The 18,906-nt window shown below is 36.8% G+C and overlaps 1 protein-coding gene across 3 annotated transcripts in view; it reads left to right on the top strand.

Moving 5' to 3' along the window:
* POC1B (POC1 centriolar protein B) overlaps positions 1-18,906 on the top strand; it is a 107,215-nt gene that overhangs the window by 48,594 nt on the left and 39,715 nt on the right. Inside the window, exons 7-10 of one of the 3 annotated variants that reach the window (XM_036866292.1) lie at positions 1,138-1,202; positions 3,290-3,358; positions 4,096-4,248; positions 18,504-18,584. In XM_036866292.1, coding sequence (XP_036722187.1) covers positions 1,138-1,202; positions 3,290-3,358; positions 4,096-4,248; positions 18,504-18,584 — 368 coding nt within the window. Of the gene's footprint in view, positions 1-1,068; positions 1,203-3,289; positions 3,359-4,095; positions 4,249-18,503; positions 18,585-18,906 lie in introns of all 3 variants that reach the window. The other 2 variants (XM_036866291.1, XM_036866293.1) reach the window with 2 other exon arrangements.

Raw genomic sequence — 18,906 nt, 5'->3', positions numbered from 1 at the left:
AGTTGTAAAATGGCCTCCTCTAGGAAGTTCTTACGCTGACAGACTGTCCTTCTCAGTGTGGCTTGGCCCTCTTAATGAGAAAGATGGGCTGACTTTGAACTGACTAGAGAAGAGTTAGCCCCTATCAGCAGCATGGTCCAAGGAGCTGGAGTAGAGGCCAGCCTGCAGAAGGGGGTAGAGTGACCTTAAAAATGATGCCAGGGCTGTAAAAAAAAAAAAGAAAAGAAAAGAAAAAAGGTTACTGTAAGATTTTCAGACTTTGGTTATCTGCTTTGTATAAGAATCCAGGATAGAAATTGACTCAGAAGGAGATACCTGAGCACAGATAGGTGTTATAACTGGTAGAAAACAACATCCCACTGTGCCCATATATTGAAGTTAAAAGAGAAATGAATTGATTTCTTAGTGTATATTAGATGTATATTAAATCCACGTTTCCCTTTCTTAATAACTATAATGTAGCAGACACTGCTAAATCCTCACAACAGCCCTAAGAGGTATTACTATTACCTCCACTTTAAAGATAAGGAAACTGAGGCTTAAAGGGGCTAAGTTACTTGCTAAAATATTGATAGAACTGACATGGGACTTTCTGTTTATAAAGTACATTTTTATAAAATACAGTGATGAACAAACTTTTGATCGCTGTGTTATACTGCCTCCTATTGGAAGGAGGTTGTCCAGAAATGAATTCTTAAGCTGGCAAGACTGCCCTTCTCCAAATATATCTCCATACTCTTCACCCCTTGTCCTTGTTAACTGGTTATTAAATTTAGTTTAAGGCTAAGATGTATACCTTATGTGAGCTGGTGGTAATCAATGGTTGCTTATATTGGTAATATATCTGAAGATTTTATAGTTATGTGTTTATTAAGATCATCCTTCCATGACACACTCTCATTTATAAAGCTATTCTGTCTCATGAGCTATGTGGAATTTTGGTTGCTGTGGAGACATTGCCCCTAATTGATTCTTGCTTTCAGCCTAGTATTGCTAATAGGGTAAAGGGGCATCTCTAGAATTAAGAATTATTCTCTGAACTTTTTGCTTTAATTTCCTACAAATCAGTTCACAGCGGTGGAGTTAATTGTGTATCATTCCATCCTTCGGGTAACTATCTCATCACTGCTTCTTCAGATGGTACGCTTAAGATTCTGGACCTCTTAGAAGGAAGGCTCATATATACACTTCAAGGACATACGGTATGAACACTAAGATTTTTGCTTCTTAAATAATATATCTTTAAAAGTTTTGATCCATTTTATTATATGGCTTTATTATTTTTCCAAGTGTAGCACACATTGCTGCTATCACAATGTTTTTTTTTTTTTGCTTCCAAGGCTATGTTTTTTATTTTTAAATAAATATTATTTTTTAGCTTTAAATAAATATTATTTATTGTAATTCATGTCAAAATCAATGTGTATCTTTCAGTGGACATTAACTTAACCCTCTACTGCTATCTTCCTCAGTAAGTAGTATAGGTTTGACTGGTTAAATGGTGATGGATACATGTTTTTCTTACTTCTGATCTTTCCCCTCATGCGGAGGCTGTCCCACTAGCTTTGACCCTCTTAGCCTCCACACCCCCTCACTCTCTCCTTTCACTAATCTGATTGGCGAGTTTAGAAGGAGAAATTTGACAAGTCGAGCCCAATGCCCTCTACTCTTGGGAGCCTGTGCCTGTCCGTATGGTTTTCCTCTGATATTTGTTGTGGGGAGGCCTGCCCTTGTCCAGCCTTGCCTGTGACTGGGTACTCAAATCTTACTCATTCTGGGATTCAGTTCTAGAAAGCCCAGTTGCCCACAGATAAAGCCACATTTTCTCTTTATAAGCCTTCATCAGTAAGAAAGATAATATTTCTTTTGTCTTATTTTTCAATTGTTTTAGGAACCCAGTGGGGAAGTGGGGTGCTGTTTATTGAGCCTGTTCAATCACACACACACACACACACACACACACATATTCACTAGTATATAATGTACTAAAGAAAAACTTTTTAAATGTAGAAACTATCCTTCCTTTCTGGGTAAATATTCAAACTTCTCTAAATTTTTTAGAATGCATCCTCTTTTTTTTTTTAATAAGATGTACTAGGTACTTCCTTTTAACCAAGTATAAGTTATTTATATCCAGAAATAGAATGGGTTTTGTGGTCTAAGCGAGAAGTTTTTTTTTCTGCCTTCATGTATCCTGCCGGACTTCCTGCTTGCTTTATCATTTGTTCTGCAGCTGTGTTAGAGTGAAGCAGAAATAGACACTAACCAGCTCAGATATATGTGTACCCATGGATTTAGGCTGGATGAACAACAAATAAAAGTGGCCAAGGATTAAAATATCCATGGAAGAAGGACAGAGTAATAGAAAAAAGATAAATAAAATAATTTAAGAGAAAAGCACTACACATGAAGATGGAATTTTTCACAGTCTGGAGGTGAAGGTGTTTATGAGGCTATAATAACCTGAGTCTGTGGGATGGTCTACTTGAAAAATATAAGATGTTTTCCCCCCAAGATTTTCTTGCATAGATTAAGGACATATTAAAAACAAACAGTATACTAATATTTTTGAAATGAGGAATGTTTACTCTTATCTTGACTGAAAATTGACCTAGAGGTCATGTTGTGACTGTGCCGGGTATAGTCTTGTCCAGCTCCACAGCCATTGCTCAATTTCATGTTCCTGTTACCTCTCACCCAGATAGTTGCAGTAACTTCCTAACTGGCCTGCAACCATTTATTCTGACTCCAACTCATCATTCTCACAATTGTGATATCAATTTTCATCATCACAGCTCTTCTATCCATGTCCTGTTCTTAAAACTTTGAGTGGCTCAATGTTGCCCACATGAAGGGAGAACTCGGCGAAGCCTGTTGTGGTCAGGAAATGAGCTTTGTTCGTACAGCCTCATTCCCATCACCTACAGAATTATCATTCAGTTTCTGCTAGTGATTTGTTGAATAAAGAATCCAAAGCCAGAAAATCTTAACAGAAATTCTTACTAACTTACCTATGCACAAGCTTTTCTTTAAAGGGGAGAAAAGTGTATTTTCTCATTTTTATTAGTATCTCTTTTTTCATTTAGTATCATTTATAGATGTTTTCATGTAATTGGGTTGATTCTTTGATTCTCTTTGCCTGCATAAGTTGCTAACAGCTGGATATGTTCTCAAGACATTGCATAAATAGTCTGCATAAGTTAGGATGAAAAATTAATACTCACTGCCCTCTTGGCCATGAGAACACATTACCAAGTAATTTTTTCTTTTATCTCCCTTTATTTCTTAGGGGCCTGTCTTCACTGTTACATTTTCAAAAGGTGGAGAACTGTTTACATCAGGAGGTGCAGATGCACAGGTTTGTAAATCTCTCAGCTCCCTCTTTGATTTGGTTAGGGGAATGGAATCTGAGACCTCAGCTAAGATTTTTACAACCAGCTAGTTTGTATATGTTAAGATGATTATCAATGAGTTTATATTTTAATTTAGTGCCAGGAAGTCTGCTATCTCATAGCTGAAATAGTGCCAGTTCTGATAGTTTTTGGAACTCAAATAGCAGTTATTTTCTTTTGCTCATCTTTACACTTAATTATAATACATAAAATTGACACTTACTGAATACCTAATATTGGTGTGGCCCTTTCACTTGAATTATTGCCTAATCTATTGTCTGTATGCCTTGTTTTTCAAATGTTGATTAAGCTCCTTGAGGATGGTAAAATTAAATTGTTTGTATAGCAAATCTGCATTTATTTGAAATGACCAAAAGTCATTCAGAGCCAGATTTATTGAATAAGGTGGACAGTAAAGCCAAAAACATGATTTTGGGTTTTGGGAAAAATAAAAGAGGATTTTAAGGTAATAAGTTATTTTCTTAATATGAATTTTAAACTGGACATAAAGGCAATTTGAAATGCTAAATCTCTCCCTATCACCCTTTAAAAAAAAAAGTGTTGAGACGTAATGTTGTCAGAATATATATCTAGCCTTTCTGACTATTTTGAGAGACAATTCTATATAGTCATCTTTTTAAAAATTTACTTCTACTGCTTGTACATGCAAATCAATAACTGCAAACCTGATTAATTTTTATAGGTCTTATTATGGAGGACTAACTTTGATGAACTGAATTGTAAAGATGTTATTAAAAGAAACCTCAAAAGATTACACTTTGATTCACCACCACATCTTCTCGATATCTACCCAAGGACACCACATCCCCAGGAGGGAAAAATTGAAACTGTTGAAGTGAGTACTTTGTGCATATTTGTCCTACCATTTGTTAAGCATACACTTTGGGGCTATTGGTCAACTAGATGCTTGAAATTATACTTAATTAGATGAAACCTAGTTCTGCTTTAAAACAGCAGCACTTCAAGAAACAATTATTTTCACTAATAAAATAAAACTATAAATAAGGTAGTGTGTAATAGTACTAAAGTCGCTCATATTTGCTTCTTGAAGATTTAGAAATAAAACTTAAAAATTGTGTTAATAATAATGGAAATGAGGAATCAAATCTAAGACCTCTGATGACAGTAAAGTCTGAGCTGGCTTCATATTCTAGACATGTTTAGGGAGCTCATGTGATGGCTGTCATGAGAACAGGGCTGAAGGGCAAGAATTTTTAGAGCAGTTATTGAAATAGGTATCTTGAAGCCCTTTTACAGCAAAAAAATAAAATAAAAGGTCTTATGAACAGTAAAAAGAAGAGACTTAAGCATTAAACCTAATAGTTGAGACCATTTTACTGTTAGCCAACATACATTTTCAAGTATATAATTATCTATTTAGCTGTAAATTTTTGTTGGCAAGTTCCCTTAGGTCCTATAGATTTAAATGTTCTACTCTCTTCAAAGAAAAAAGTTCTGTCTTTGCTGGGTACTTTGCTGGTATTAGTCTATTTCTTTCCATTTTGCGTGATTTTTTTTTTTTTTTGCTGGCTTATGGGATCTTCGTTCCCCAGCCAGGGATTGAACCCGGGTCCACAGCAGTGAAAGCTCCGAATGCTAACCACTGGACTGCCAGGGAATTCCCATTGCATTATTCTTCCTAAGTTCTTTTTTCTCTCAGAAAGAGCAGATATCAGGAATCACTATCATCTGTTCATCTGAATTTTTTTTCCAATCACTGGCAGAGTCTTTCTTTGCTTTTCACGTAGATGTTTTAAAATTCTTAAGCTATTACTCCTGAGTGGCAGTTCACAGCCACCTCCTGCTTGTTACTCATGCTGTGGTTCCAGACCCCCTTCTGTGGTCTCTGGGTCCCTTCCCCCATGTCAGTTCTTTAATTTTGGTTTCCTTGGTCTTAGCCTTTTCTCTTACCTCAGGTATTTCTTTTAGTCTCAGGTTTTGTGTATGTGTGTGTGCATGTGCACGCACGGATAAATTTAAGTTTTTAAAACTTTTAACTCTTTTACACTGTTTTTTAGATTTTGCTTAATCTAGCCACATTTTGGGGATTTCTTTCCTTGTTTTTCAATGGTAGTGTTTATTTTCAGTTCTTTGCTATAATTTTTGTCCTCTCCAACTTCCGACCATCTTTCCAGACCTTCTAAATAAAGTGTTTACCGTTGTGCTTTACTACTTCTTCATGCCACTTACTGTATTATCATTTCCCCCTCTTTTGTTTCTTTGAAAGAAAGAATGTAATGTAATTTGTGGTTCACCACATTTTTGTTTCAGTTTCTACAATTATGGATGCATTTGTTGATCCCCTGTGATCCCATGCATTCACATCAAATATATGTGAAATATATTTTAACTTGAGTTTTCTTTTCTTGTTTTACCTAAGCTGGTTTTATTGACTCTTGGTGTTTTTTATTCTAGTATTTCTGTAGCTTAGCTGGGCCTGATCAGCCACATTGCTGCTGCCCTCTCATCCGCTTGGCCACCTACCTTTCCAGTGTGGTAGGTGACAGAGCTGCAGGCTGAGCCCAGGTCTCCTTACTCCTAATTCAGTTATACTTCCATGACATCACACTGCCTCAGCACTGGGGACTCAAGCCATTTTCTCTGTGATTTACTCTCCGCCCCAGCTCACTTAAGAGTGCTAGACTTTCTTTAAATTGTCAACAAGTTCTCTGAGTAGCTCTTCTCTGACAGTGCAGCCAGAAAGCAGTAAAACCAGCTGGGTTGCTTTCTGTGGCTAGGTCAAGATGACCCAGGCCATGCAGAGCCACTCTCAACCCATATTTTTCACATATACCCTTAAAAAATCTATTAAAAACTGGCTTTTCATCTTGGAGTTACACCTCAGTTACACTATACAGAATCTTGAACACTGTGACTGAATTACGTTTGTTGCCTTAAGAAAGTCAGCCTCTGTGTACAGTTTAAATTATCTGTACACACTCATACATACTCACTGAATGGGGACTGAAATAAACTTATAGTAGCAACTGTAGTATCTATCATTTATCTACCACAAAAATTTTAGAAAATGGCACTTCTGAGAAAGTGAATGTCAGTTTCTAATCCTAGGGGATCAGAGACCAATTCATAAAGAGTCGTTATCCATTTCTTTCCCTTTTCTTAGTTACAGAAGATGATTGGGGGAACCAGTGCTCTGTCTCCCTAAGCGCAAACAAGTAATTATGATTTACCACTCTAAATATGGCTTGTATACAGGACAGTGATGAGAGAAATGTCCTGAGAGAGTATACAGATTGTGCACATAGATATTCTCTACAACTCTACTTACTATTTTTATTTTTCATATTTACCAAAAGGCTTGGTTCTTACTAGATGCCAGTACATAATAGAGAGTATTGAACATTTATTAAATATCAGTTACTACCTGGGCACTTTACATTTATTATCTGCTTAAGTATACAGTATGACTTAATATATGTCAAAATTCAGATTGTGTGATATGAAATGCCAGAGATTTTATGATATAGGATTCTGCATATGAACAACCAACTGTTCATTTTTTTTCTCCCCTTAAAATCTCTTGTAATAAAGCAAGGGTGTGAAGTTTTCTGGACAGAGGACGTCCTTAATATTATGAATAAATAATTATTAAATATCAAATTATTTTTTAAAGACTTTAATGTCTGTGAATCCCTCATAGAGCCAAAAGACTATAAATTTTTAAATATCATTTAGAATAGAATAGTATGAATCAGAAGTTGTACTGTGCTCATTTAAGATTAGCAAATTTTACTTTGAAATACTAAATTTGATGGATTGGATTTTTTTTTCAAAGCTTTAGGCAAGGTCAGCTTACATATGTTACTTTGGAAATATTTGGAAACTAGTAAACCTTTTTTTTTTTTTTGAGGTCAGAATTCCTGATTAAAGGAATAAAAATGTATTATTAGAAGATGTGAAATAAATGGCATCTAAATGATCTAATTTACCCAGCTTTCTCTTTTTACAGTAACCACGAGTGTTTCATTTCTGAATTTGAAGTAACATAGCATTCCTATGATTTGTATTTTATTGTGTTTTCTGTGAGGTTCATTTGAATCACATATAATCTCAGTCTTCTGGGTGAAATTATTTGGCCTTTTGCAAAAGCCATCCATTTGCCAGTCTTAAAGTCATCACTTGTTTGAAGGTGGGGAATCCTATGGAGTCTTAGACCTTGGGTACCAGCTGACTACAGATATAAATTACTAATTCCTGCACAGATAGAGAGGGTGATAGCCAGATTGCTTTTAGAATAAATGAGAGAAGAAGGCCACATGAAAGAAAGCAGGAAGCATGAAATCCTTTCCCTTGCTGTGTCAGACCCCTCCTCTGTCCTTTCTGCTCATGTAACTGCGGAGCCTTTGTAACGCTCCTGGCCTGGGCACTCTGTCTTAATTAAAACATAAGAACAACTTCTTTCTTTTTTTGGTGGGAAAGAAGCCCACTTTTAAAACAAGGTATCTTAACCCTGCCTGCATTGCGCAATGGCACATCACTAATTCGTGCTGACTTTGTCTTCTTCAGACTGTCACGAGCTGGACTGCATAGTCCAGCCGCCCAGACAAAACCAAACTTTCCTTCTTGAAGGAGGAACTAACTTAATGTGTGTGCCTGACACTTTTCTCCAAGCAGTTCCCTACCCTTTTGCATATTTTGATGGGAAGACATAGAGCCATTCTAAGAGATGGTGGTAGATCTTGGTGACAGAAAGGCATCAAAATAGCTATTCTAGGAGAGTTGCCGAATATTGTAGGAAGGGGTAATGGTTAGTTTGTTAAAAAGAATTTGTTAATAAAATAATTGTTTTGATGGCTTCTAATTTTGTAATGGCCACTTGAGATTACCTTAATCTACACATTGCATAGGAAATTCTGTATGACATTGATCAGGAAGGAAAACTTCCTTTAACTTAACCAAATATTTATATAATGATATTTTATGGTAGTCCGGCCACGGTTCATAGTTGAAAACTACAAGTGATCAATTTAAGTCTTGGAGTCTGAGATTGGGTTTTATCTCAACCTTCTATTAAGGTTGACACATTATAATTTATGATTAAAAAAATGACCACTCCTTTATCAGTTTTGTATTTTAGTTCTAGCTGTGCTATATGTCTACACTGTTTTGGGCCTCAAAAACTGTTCTTCAGAGATTACATAATAATAAAAGCAGTAATAATAATAATATCTAACACATGCAACATTTTTCTAATAGCCTTACACAAATTGTCATTAAATCTTCCTTAAAACTCTATAAAAAAAAAATAAAAAAAAATAAAAAAAAAAAAAACTCTATAAAGTAAGCACCATATTTATCCCATGAGAAACTGAGGCACATGTGAATTAAATCTTTTTTTTTTAATTTTTAAATTTTATTTTATTTATTTTTTTTATACAGCAGGTTCTTATTAGTCATCAATTTTATACACATCAGTGTATACATGTCAATCCCAATCTCCCAATTCATCACACCACCATCCCCACCCCCCCGCGGCTTTCCCCCCTTGGTTTCCATACGTTTGTTCTCTACATCTGTGTCTCAACTTCTGCCCTGCAAACCAGTTCATCTGTACCATTTTTCTAGGTTCCACATACATGCGTTAATATACGATATTTGTTTTCCTCTTTCTGACTTACTTCACTCTGTATGAGAGACTCTAGGTCCATCCACCTCACTACAAATAACTCAATTTCATTTCTCTTTACGGCTGAATAATATTCCATTGTATATGTGTGCCACGTCTTCTTTATCCATTCGTCTGTCGATGGACACTTAGGTTGCTTCCATGTCCTGGCTATTGTAAATAGAGCTTCAATGAACATTGTGGTACATGACTCTTTGAATTATGGTTTTCTCAGGGTATCTGCTCAGTAGTGGGATTGCTGGGTCATATGGTAGTTCTATTTTTAGTTTTTTAGCGAACCTCCATACTGTTCTCCATAGTGGCTGTATCAACTTACATTCCCACCAACAGTGCAAGAGGGTTCCCTTTTGTCCACACCCTCTCCAGCATTTGTTGTTTGTAGATTTTCTGATGATGCCCATTCTAACTGGTGTGAGGTGATATCTCATTGTAGTTTTGATTTGCATTTCTCTAATAATTAGTGATGTTGAGCAGCTTTTCATGTGCTTCTTGGCCATCTGTATGTCTTCTTTGGAGAAATGACTATTTAGGTCTTCTGCCCATTTTTGGATTGGGTTGTTTGTTTCTTTAATATTGAGCTGCATGAGCTGTTTATATATTTTGGAGATTAATCCTTTGTCCGTTGATTCATTTGCAAATATTTTCTCCCATTCTGAGGGTTGTCTTTTCGTCTTGTTTATGGTTTCCTTTGCTGTGCAAAAGCTTTGAAGTTTCATTAGATCCCATTTGTTTATTTCTGTTTTTATTTCCATTACTCTAGGAGGTGGATCACAAAAGATCTTGCTGTGATTTATGTCAAAGAGTATTCTTCTTATGTTTTCCTCTAAGAGTTTTATAGTGTCCGGTCTTACATTTAGGTCTCTAATCCATTTTGAGTTTATTTTTGTGTATGGTGTTAGGGAGTGTTCCAATTTCATTCTTTTACATGTAGCTGTCCAGTTTTCCCAGCACCATTTATTGAAGAGACTCTCTTTTCTCCATTGTATATCCTAGCCTCCTTTGTCGTAGATTCGTTGGCCATAGGTGCATGGGTTTATCTCTGGGCTTTCTATCTTGTTCCATTGATCTGTGTTTCTGTTTTTGTGCCAGTACCATATTGTCTTGATTACTGTAGCTTTGCAGTATAGTCTGAAGTCAGGGAGTCTGATTCCTCCAGCTCCGTTTTTTTCCCTCAAGACTGCTTTGGCTATTCGGGGTCTTTTGTGTCTCCATACAAATTTTAAGATTTTTTGTTCTAGTTCCCTAAAAAATGCCATTGGTAATTTGATAGGGATGGCATTGAATCTGTAGATTGCTTTGGGTAGTATAGTCATTTTCACAATATTGATTCTTCCAATCCAAGAACATGGTATATCTCTCCATCTGTTGGTATCATCTTTAATTTCTTTCATCAGTGTCTTAGAGTTTTGTGCATACAGGTCTTTTGTCTCCCTAGGTAGGTTTATTCCTAGGTATTTTATTCTTTTTGTTGCAATGGTAAATGGGAGTGTTTCCTTAATTTCTCTTTCAGATTTTTCATCATTAGTGTATAGGAATGCAAGAGATTTCTGTGCATTAATTTTATATCCTGCAACTTTACCAAATTCATTGATTAGCTCTAGTAGTTTTCTGGTGGCATCTTTAGGATTCTCTATGTATAGTATCATGTCATCTGCAAACAGTGACAGTTTTACTTCTTCTTTTCCAATTTGTATTCCTTTTATTTCTTTTTCTTCTCTGATTGCCGTGGCTAGGACTTCCAAAACTATGTTGAATAATAGTGGTGAGAGTGGACATCTTTGTCATGTTCCTGATCTTAGAGGAAATGCTTTCAGCTTTTCACCATTGAGAATGATGTTTGCTGTGGGTTTGTCGTATATGGCCTTTACTATGTTGAGGTAGGTTCCCTCTATGCCCACTTTCTGAGGAGTTTTTATCAGAAATGGGTGTTGAATTTTGTCAAAAGCTTTTTCTGCATCTATTGAGATGATCATATGGTTTTTATTCTTCAATTTGTTAATATGGTGTATCACATTGATTGATTTGCATATATTGAAGAATCCTTGCATCCCTGGGATAAGTCCCACTTGATCATGGTGTATGATCCTTTTAATGTGTTGTTGGATTCTGTTTGCTAGTATTTTGTTGAGGATTTTTGCATCTGTATTCATCAGTGATATTGGTCTGTAATTTTCTTTTTTTGTAGTATCTTTGTCTGGTTTTGGTATCAGGGTGATGGTGGCCTCATAGAATGAGTTTGGGTGTGTTCCTTTCTCTGCAATATTTTGGAAGAGTTTGAGAAGGATGGGTGTTGGCTCTTCTCTAAATGTTGGATAGAATTCACCTGTGAAGCCATCTGGTCCTGGACTTTTGTTTGTTGGCAGATTTTTAATCACAGTTTCAATTTCATTACTTCTGATTGGTCTGTTCATATTTTCTATTTCTTCCTGGTTCAGTCTTGGAAGGTTATACCTTTCTAAGAATTTGTCCATTTCTTCCAGGTTGTCCCTTTTATTGGCATAGATTTGCTTGTAGTAGTCTCTTAGTCTCTTAGGATGCTTTGTGTTTCTGTGGTGTCTGTTGTAACTTCTCCTTTTTCAGTTCTAATTGTGTTGATTTGAGTCCTCTCCTTCTTTTTCTTGATGAGTCTGGTTAATGATTTATCAATTTTGTTTATCTCCTCAAAGAACCAGCTTTTAGTTTTATTGATCTTTGCTATTGTTTTCTTTGTTTCTATTTCATTTATTTCTGCTCTGATCTTTATGATTTCTTTCCTTCTGCTAACTTTGGGTTTTGTTTGTTCTTCTTTCTCTAGTTCCTTTAGGTGTAACGTTAGATCATTTATTTGAGATTTTTCTTGTTTCTTGAGGTAAGCTTGTATAGCTATAAAGCTACTTCCCTCTTAGAACTGCTTTTGCTGCATCCCATAGGTTTTGGATCATCGTGTTTTCATTGTCATTTGTCTCTAGGTATTTTTTGATTTCCTCTTTGATTTCTTCAGTGATCTCTTGGTTATTTAGTAACGTATTGTTTAGCCTCCATGTGTTTGTGATTTTTACGTTTTTTCCCCTGTAATTGATTTCTGATCTCATAGCGTTGTGGTCAGAAAAGATGCTTGATATGATTTCAGTTTTCTTAAATTTACTGAGGCTTGATTTGTGACCTGAGATGTGATCTATCCTGGAGAATGTTCTGTGCACACTTGAGAAGAAAATGTAATCTGCTGTTTTTGGATGGAATGTCCTATAAATATCAATTAAATCTATCTGGTCTATTGTGTCATTTAAAGCTTCTGTTTCCTTATTTATTTTCGTTTTGGATGATCTGTCCATTGGTGTAAGTGAGGTGTTAAAGTCCCCCACAATTATTGTGTTACTGTCGATTTTGTCTTTTATAGCTGTTAGCAGTTGCCTTATGTATTGAGGTGCTCCTATGTTGGGTGCATATATATTTATAATTGTTATATCTTCTTCTTGGATTGATCCCTTGATCATTATGTAGTGTCCTTCCTTGTCTCTTGTAACATTCTTTGTTTTAAAGTCTATTTTATCTGATATGAGTATTGCTACTCCAGCTTTGTTTTGATTTCCATTTGCATGGAATATCTTTTTCCATCCCCTCACTTTCAGTCTGAATGTGTCCCTAGGTCTGAAGTGGGTCTCTTAGAGGCAGCATATAGATGGGTCTTGTTTTGGTATCCATTCAGCAAGCCTGTGTCTTTTGGTTGGAGCATTTAATCCATTCACGTTTAAGGTAATTATCGATATGTATGTTCCTATGACCATTTTCTTAATTGTTTTGGGTTTGTTTTTGTAGGTCCTTTTGTTCTCTTGTGTTTCCCACTTAGAGAATTTCCTTTAGCATTTGTTGTAGAGCCAGTTTGGTGGTGCTGAATTCTCTTAGCTTTTGCTTCTCTGTATAGCGTTTGATTTCTCCATAGAATCTGAATGAGATCCTTGCTGGGTAGAGTAATCTTGGTTGTAGGTTCTTCCCTTTCATCACTTTAAGTATATCATGCCACTCCCCTGTGGCTTGTAGAGTTTCTGTGGAGAAATCAGCTGTTAACCTTACGGGAGTTCCCTTGTGTGTTATTTGTCGTTTGTCCCTTGCTGCTTTCAATAATTTTTCTTTGTCTTTAATTTTTGCCAGTTTGATTACTATGTGTCTCGGCGTGTTTCTCCTTGGGTTTATCCTGTATGGGACTCGCTGCGCTTCCTGGACTTGGGTGGCTATTTGCTTTTCCATGCTAGGGATGTTTTCGACTATAATCTCTTCAAATATTTTCTCGGGTCCTTTCTCTCTCCCTTCTCCTTCTGGGTCCCCTATAATGCGAATGTTGTTGCGTTTAATGTTGTCCCAGAGGTCTCTTATGCTGTCTTCATTTCTTTTCATTATTTTTTCTTTATTTTGTTCCGCTCAGTGAATTCCACCATTCTGTCTTCCAGGTCACTTATCCGTTCTTCTGCCTCAGTTATTCTGCTATTGATTCCTTCTAGTGTAGTTTTCATTTCAGTTATTGTATTGTTCATCTCTGTTTGTTTGTCCTTTAATTCTTCTAGGTCTTTGTTAAACATTTCTTGCATCTTCTCGATCTTTGCCTCCATTCTTTTTCCGAGGTCCTGGATCATCTTCACTATCATTATTCTGAATTCTTTTTCTGGAAGGTTGCCTATCTCCACTTCATTTAGTTGTTTTTCTGGGATTTTATCTTGTTCCTTCATCTGGTACATAGCCCTCTGCCTTTTCATCTTGTCTATCTTTCTGTGAATGTGGTTATTGTTCCACAGGCTGCAGGATTATAGTTCTTCTTGCTTCTGCTCTCTGCCCTCTCGTGGATGAGGCTATCTAAGTGGCTTGTGTAAGTTTCCTGATGGGAGGGACTGGTGGTGGGTAGAGTTGACTGTTGCTATGGTGGGCAGAGCTCAGTAAAACTTTAATCTGCTTGACTGCTTATGGGTGGGGCTGGGTTCCCTCCCTGTTGGTTGTTTGGCCTGAGGCAACCCAACACTGGATCCTACCTGGGCTCTTTGGTGGGGCTAATGACAGACCCTGGGAGGGCTCATGCCAAGCAGTACTTCCCAGAACTACTGCTGCCAGTGTCCTTGTCCCCACGGTGAGCCACAGCCACCCCCCGCCTCTGCAGGAGACCCTCCAACACTAGCAGGTAGGTCTGGTTCAGTCTCCCCTGGGGTCACTGCTCCTTCCCCTGGGTCCTGATGCGCACACTACTTTGTGTGTGCCCTCCAAGAGTGGAGTGTCTGTTTCCCCCAGTCCTGTCGAAGTCCTGCAATCAAATCCCACTAGCCTTCAAAGTCTGATTCTCTAGGAATTCCTCCTCCCGTTGCCAGACCCCCAGGTTGGGAAGCCTGACGTGGGGCTCAGAACCTTCACTCCAGTGGGTGGACTTCTGTGGTATAAGTGTTCGCCAGTCTGTAAGTCACCCACCCAGCAGTTATGGGATTTGATTTTACTGTGATTGCGCCCCTCTCACCATCTCATTGTGGCTTCTCCTTTGTCTTTGGATGTGGGGTATCTTTTTTGGTGAGTTCCAGTGTCTTCCTATCTATGATTGTCCAGCAGCTAGTTGTGATTCTGGCGTTCTCGCAAGAGGGAGTGAGAGCATGTCCTTCTACTCCGCCATCTTGGTTCCTAGTCTGTGAATTAAATCTTAAAGCTAGTAAGTAACAACATGAGAATTTCAACCCAGTCACTCTGGTTCCATTCTGTACCTTCAACAGTGCTTCAATAGAATAAAAATTTAATTTCATCCTGTTAACAGATATTGGACATCGTACTAGCTTTAAAGTGTGCAACAGTGAACAAGATGGGCATATTTCTTGCCCTTCTTGCCCTTCAGAATTTGTTAGAAGCAGGGTTTGTGCTCATGGACTCCTCAGTATGATGGATACACCAGAACCTCAGAGTGGGATGGTATTGGTAAGGTCATGTATACTAACCCTCCCTCATGCATGAATCCCTTGTTCGGTGATGGAGAACTCAGCCTCTCATAAGGCAGCCAACCCCATTTCAAGGCAACTGTAGTTACTGAAGCATTCTTTCCTTTAATAAAAATGGAGAGATAGACAGTACTGTTAATATTCATGGAGGTTAGCTTGCAAAGACCTGAACTGTAAGTGTCACTGCCTCAGCATATTTTCTTTGCAGAGAAGACTGTAAACTTTTACTTAGTAAGAATTTCCTGCTCCATTTAATGTATATGGCAGCAACTGTGGTACAATACAGTAAAATATTGTTACATCAAAAGTTTCCCAGCCCATAGAAGCTCAAGGATTTCTCTATGAGAAATGCTGACCGTTTCCATGTGATTTAGTGTTTTTTTGAGCAATTCCAGTTTCAGATGGCAAAACCAGATTGTATTTTTCATTGGTAAACAATTTCATATCTACACTAGGTGGCAGTAGGTAAATGAGAATAATGTGTCTGCAAGCACTCTTTCTGGACAGCTCGCCCAAGATTAAAAGGAGAGCGAGTCAGCCTCAGGTTTCTTATCTTTGCCTCAACTCTGGCCTCAGAGCTGATAGGAAGAAGGTTGTGCGTTCTGCTCTGTGGAATGGCCAGAAAGAAACATAGGTGTTGGTGGGCCAAGCAGATAGTCCTGCATGGTTCTAATTCCTTCTTTACTGCAGTGTGGGGATTATTGGGAGTATACACCTCTACTTCTGAGACAAGTGGCTGGATAGATGTAAATGCTTATTAATATTTCCAAAACTACAGCTGTACCCATCAAACTTGATAAGTGCCGTTAAAATCATTCCACTCCTCTTACCACAGTCCCTGACTGTTGCAGTGTTGTCCTCACTGTTACCCCTACTTTATTCTTGACACTCTACAGGTTCCTGTCAGATTGATCTTTCTAAAGCACATTTTAGCCTCCAGTTTTTCTTTGCCTTCCCAAATTCCTTCACCCCTCACAATTTGACCCTTGCCACCCTCTCTCGCCGCTGCCCTGTGCAGCAGTATCGTGTCAGCAGTTGTGTTTGCCTCTATGCTCAGGGAGGCTTGTAACCTCATCTCTGTCTCTCTCTTTTTGCTTTTGTTTTATAAACCTTTTCTAAAGGAGCCATCATAAGCTCTGTTTCCTCCACAGGAAGCCTTTCTCACTAAGTGCTCAGTCAACAGTTTCTCTTTTGAGGTTCGCCAGTATGCTTTTTGCTGGTAGCATTTATTTGATACCAAGTTCTGCTATCTCTGTTGCCCTTTGTTTACTTCTTTGTATTCATAATGTTTAGTAAATAAATGGTGATCATGTGGTTTCTTTCCTTTTTTGTTTTTCTGAATTCTGAAATAATCTCCCTCAGAAGTAGTCACCACTCTAATTATCCCCTTGCTGTTCTTTTAAATTTTACTATTTATGATTGAATCAATACTTAGATATTTTTTCATTTTGGATAGTTTTAAACTTTATATAAATGGAATCATACTGCATATATTTTACTATAAATCAGCATTAAATATATATATATAATATATATTTATATATTATATATATATATAAATATATAAATCAGCATTAAAATCCTGAGATTCATGTACATGAATTCTGAATTCATACATTCATATGTTGTTGCACATAGTTGTATTTCATTCATTTTCACAGCTGTATAGGATTCCAGTGAATTTACTACAGTAGTAATTCCCATTATACATTTATTCTACTGTTGATAAACAGGTGGAGATTTCTGATTGTGGTTTGTTTTTCTAATTAATTTACTGTTTATTGACATATAGTTGATTTACAGTGTTGTGTTAGTTTCTGCAAGACTACGGTTTGTTTTTGTTTTTGCCATTACAGTGTTGCTCTAAACAATGTCAGCATCATTGAACTTTCTAGCTTTTGCAATCTTGTAGGTGTTAAGTGGTATTTTGCTTTAATCGTCCCTTTTCTAATTACTACTAATGTTTCTGAAAATCTCTTCATATTCTAGATAACTGTTAGGTTTTCTATAATTTTTTCCTTAGGATTGCTCTTCTTTTCACATTGATTTGTAGGTTTTTCTTATATATTTTAGATATTTGTCCTTTTTCAGTTTCAGATATAATATCTCCTCCTATTCCATTATCTGATTGTTAACTTTGTGGTAACCATTGTTAAACAGAAATCCTTAATTTTGGGGTAAACAGATGGATCAATTTTTTTTTAATATATTTATTTTTTGCCTGATGGTTTTACTTTTGCAGCTTTTAAGATGTTCTTCTCTACCCTGGGTCAGAAAGATATTCTTTTTTTTTTTTTTTTTTTTAATTTATTTATTTATTTATTTATTTTTGGCTGTGTTGGGTCTTCGTTTCTGTGCAAGGACTTTCTCTAGTTGCGGCAAGCGGGGGCCACTCCTCATCACGGTGCGCGGGCCTATCACTATCGCGGCGTCTCTTGTTGCGGGGCACAGGCTCCAGATGCGCAGGCTCAGTAGTTGTGGCTCACGGGCCTAGTTGCTCCACGGCTTGTGGGATCTTCCCAGACCAGGGCTCGAACCCGTGTACCCTGCATTGGCAGGCAGATTCCCAACCACTCCGCCACCAGGGAAGCCCCCCAGAAAGATACTCTTACACATTTACTTCTACTAACTTTATAGTTTTAACATACCATTTAGGTTTATAATTTATCTGCTGTCCATCTTTGTGTGTAGTATTAGGCAGGGATCTATTTAGTGAGCCCGTTTTCTTAGGTACAAGTCATCCTTCCTCTATTGATTTGTAACACCATTTTTCCTTTGTATTTGTTTTCCATATATACAGGGCTTTGCTTCTGAACTCTTCATGGTATTGCTTCCTATTTTTTAAAGACTTCTTTAATGTCTTTACATGAGTTTTATTTATTTTTTTTCTGTAAAGGTCATATGCATTTTTGGGCTTTTTTCCTGATGTATTTAAAAATTTCTATAGTATTGTAAATTATGATTTTTAAAAATTTACATTTTCTGTGTGCTGAAGTACAGACAGGTAATTGATTTTGTATATCAATTTTGGATCTAGTAAACTCTCTTAGTTTTAATGATTCAGCAGTAGATTCTTTTGGGATTTCTTTATAGATAATTATATATGAATGACAATTTTTATTTCTTCTGTTCTAATTCTTACATCTTAATGCTTTTATTTCCTTTTCTTGTCTTACTGAACTGGCTAGGATTTTTTTCTGCATCTTTTGAGGTGGGTCATTTTATTTTATTTTTAAAATCCCTTTATAGGTGAATCCCATTGATTTTCTAATGTAAAAGCAACTTTTTATTCCTGGGATAAATTCAACTTGCTCACAATGATCTTTTCTTATATATTGTTAGATTTGATAGGCTAATATTTTATTTAAAATTTTTGTATCCATGCTAATATATGAATATTTTAATTTTAGAATATATTAGGAAATACCCTCTAGATTATTAGAAATGGCATCCACTTTCCTATGGTATAAAAATCTAATATTAGCTTTTTTTAATGTATATATACAGATTAATCCAAAGCTTGATGTAATCGATTTGCAGACCTCTACTCCCCCTGTTGTGGACATCCTTTCTTTTGATTCTACCACAGTAAGTTTTCTTTGGCATTTAAATGGTATTTAATTGTTTGGCACAATCCATTTTCCTTAAAAAGTGTGTGGGAGAGAAGATAAAAAATGGGCTAAATAGCCTAACATCTTAGCATAGAAAGAACCTTGTACAAAAGTCATATTTACAATGTGTCTAAATAGCCACAAGGGGGAGCAGTACCAATTTCCAGAAAAGCTTCAATTTGAGGACCTTGAGCTCAGTAGGATCCATACCGTCTCATCTCCTAAGGTGCCACCCATGTGACATTTCACTTGCTGTCACAGAACAGATTTCCTTCTTTGGTAATTGCCTTTCAGAGGCT

Source organism: Balaenoptera musculus, chromosome 10 (assembly GCF_009873245.2).
Source record: "Balaenoptera musculus isolate JJ_BM4_2016_0621 chromosome 10, mBalMus1.pri.v3, whole genome shotgun sequence".
Classification (NCBI taxonomy): Eukaryota; Metazoa; Chordata; class Mammalia; order Artiodactyla; family Balaenopteridae; genus Balaenoptera; species Balaenoptera musculus.
This window is presented reverse-complemented; position numbering and strand designations above follow the sequence as displayed.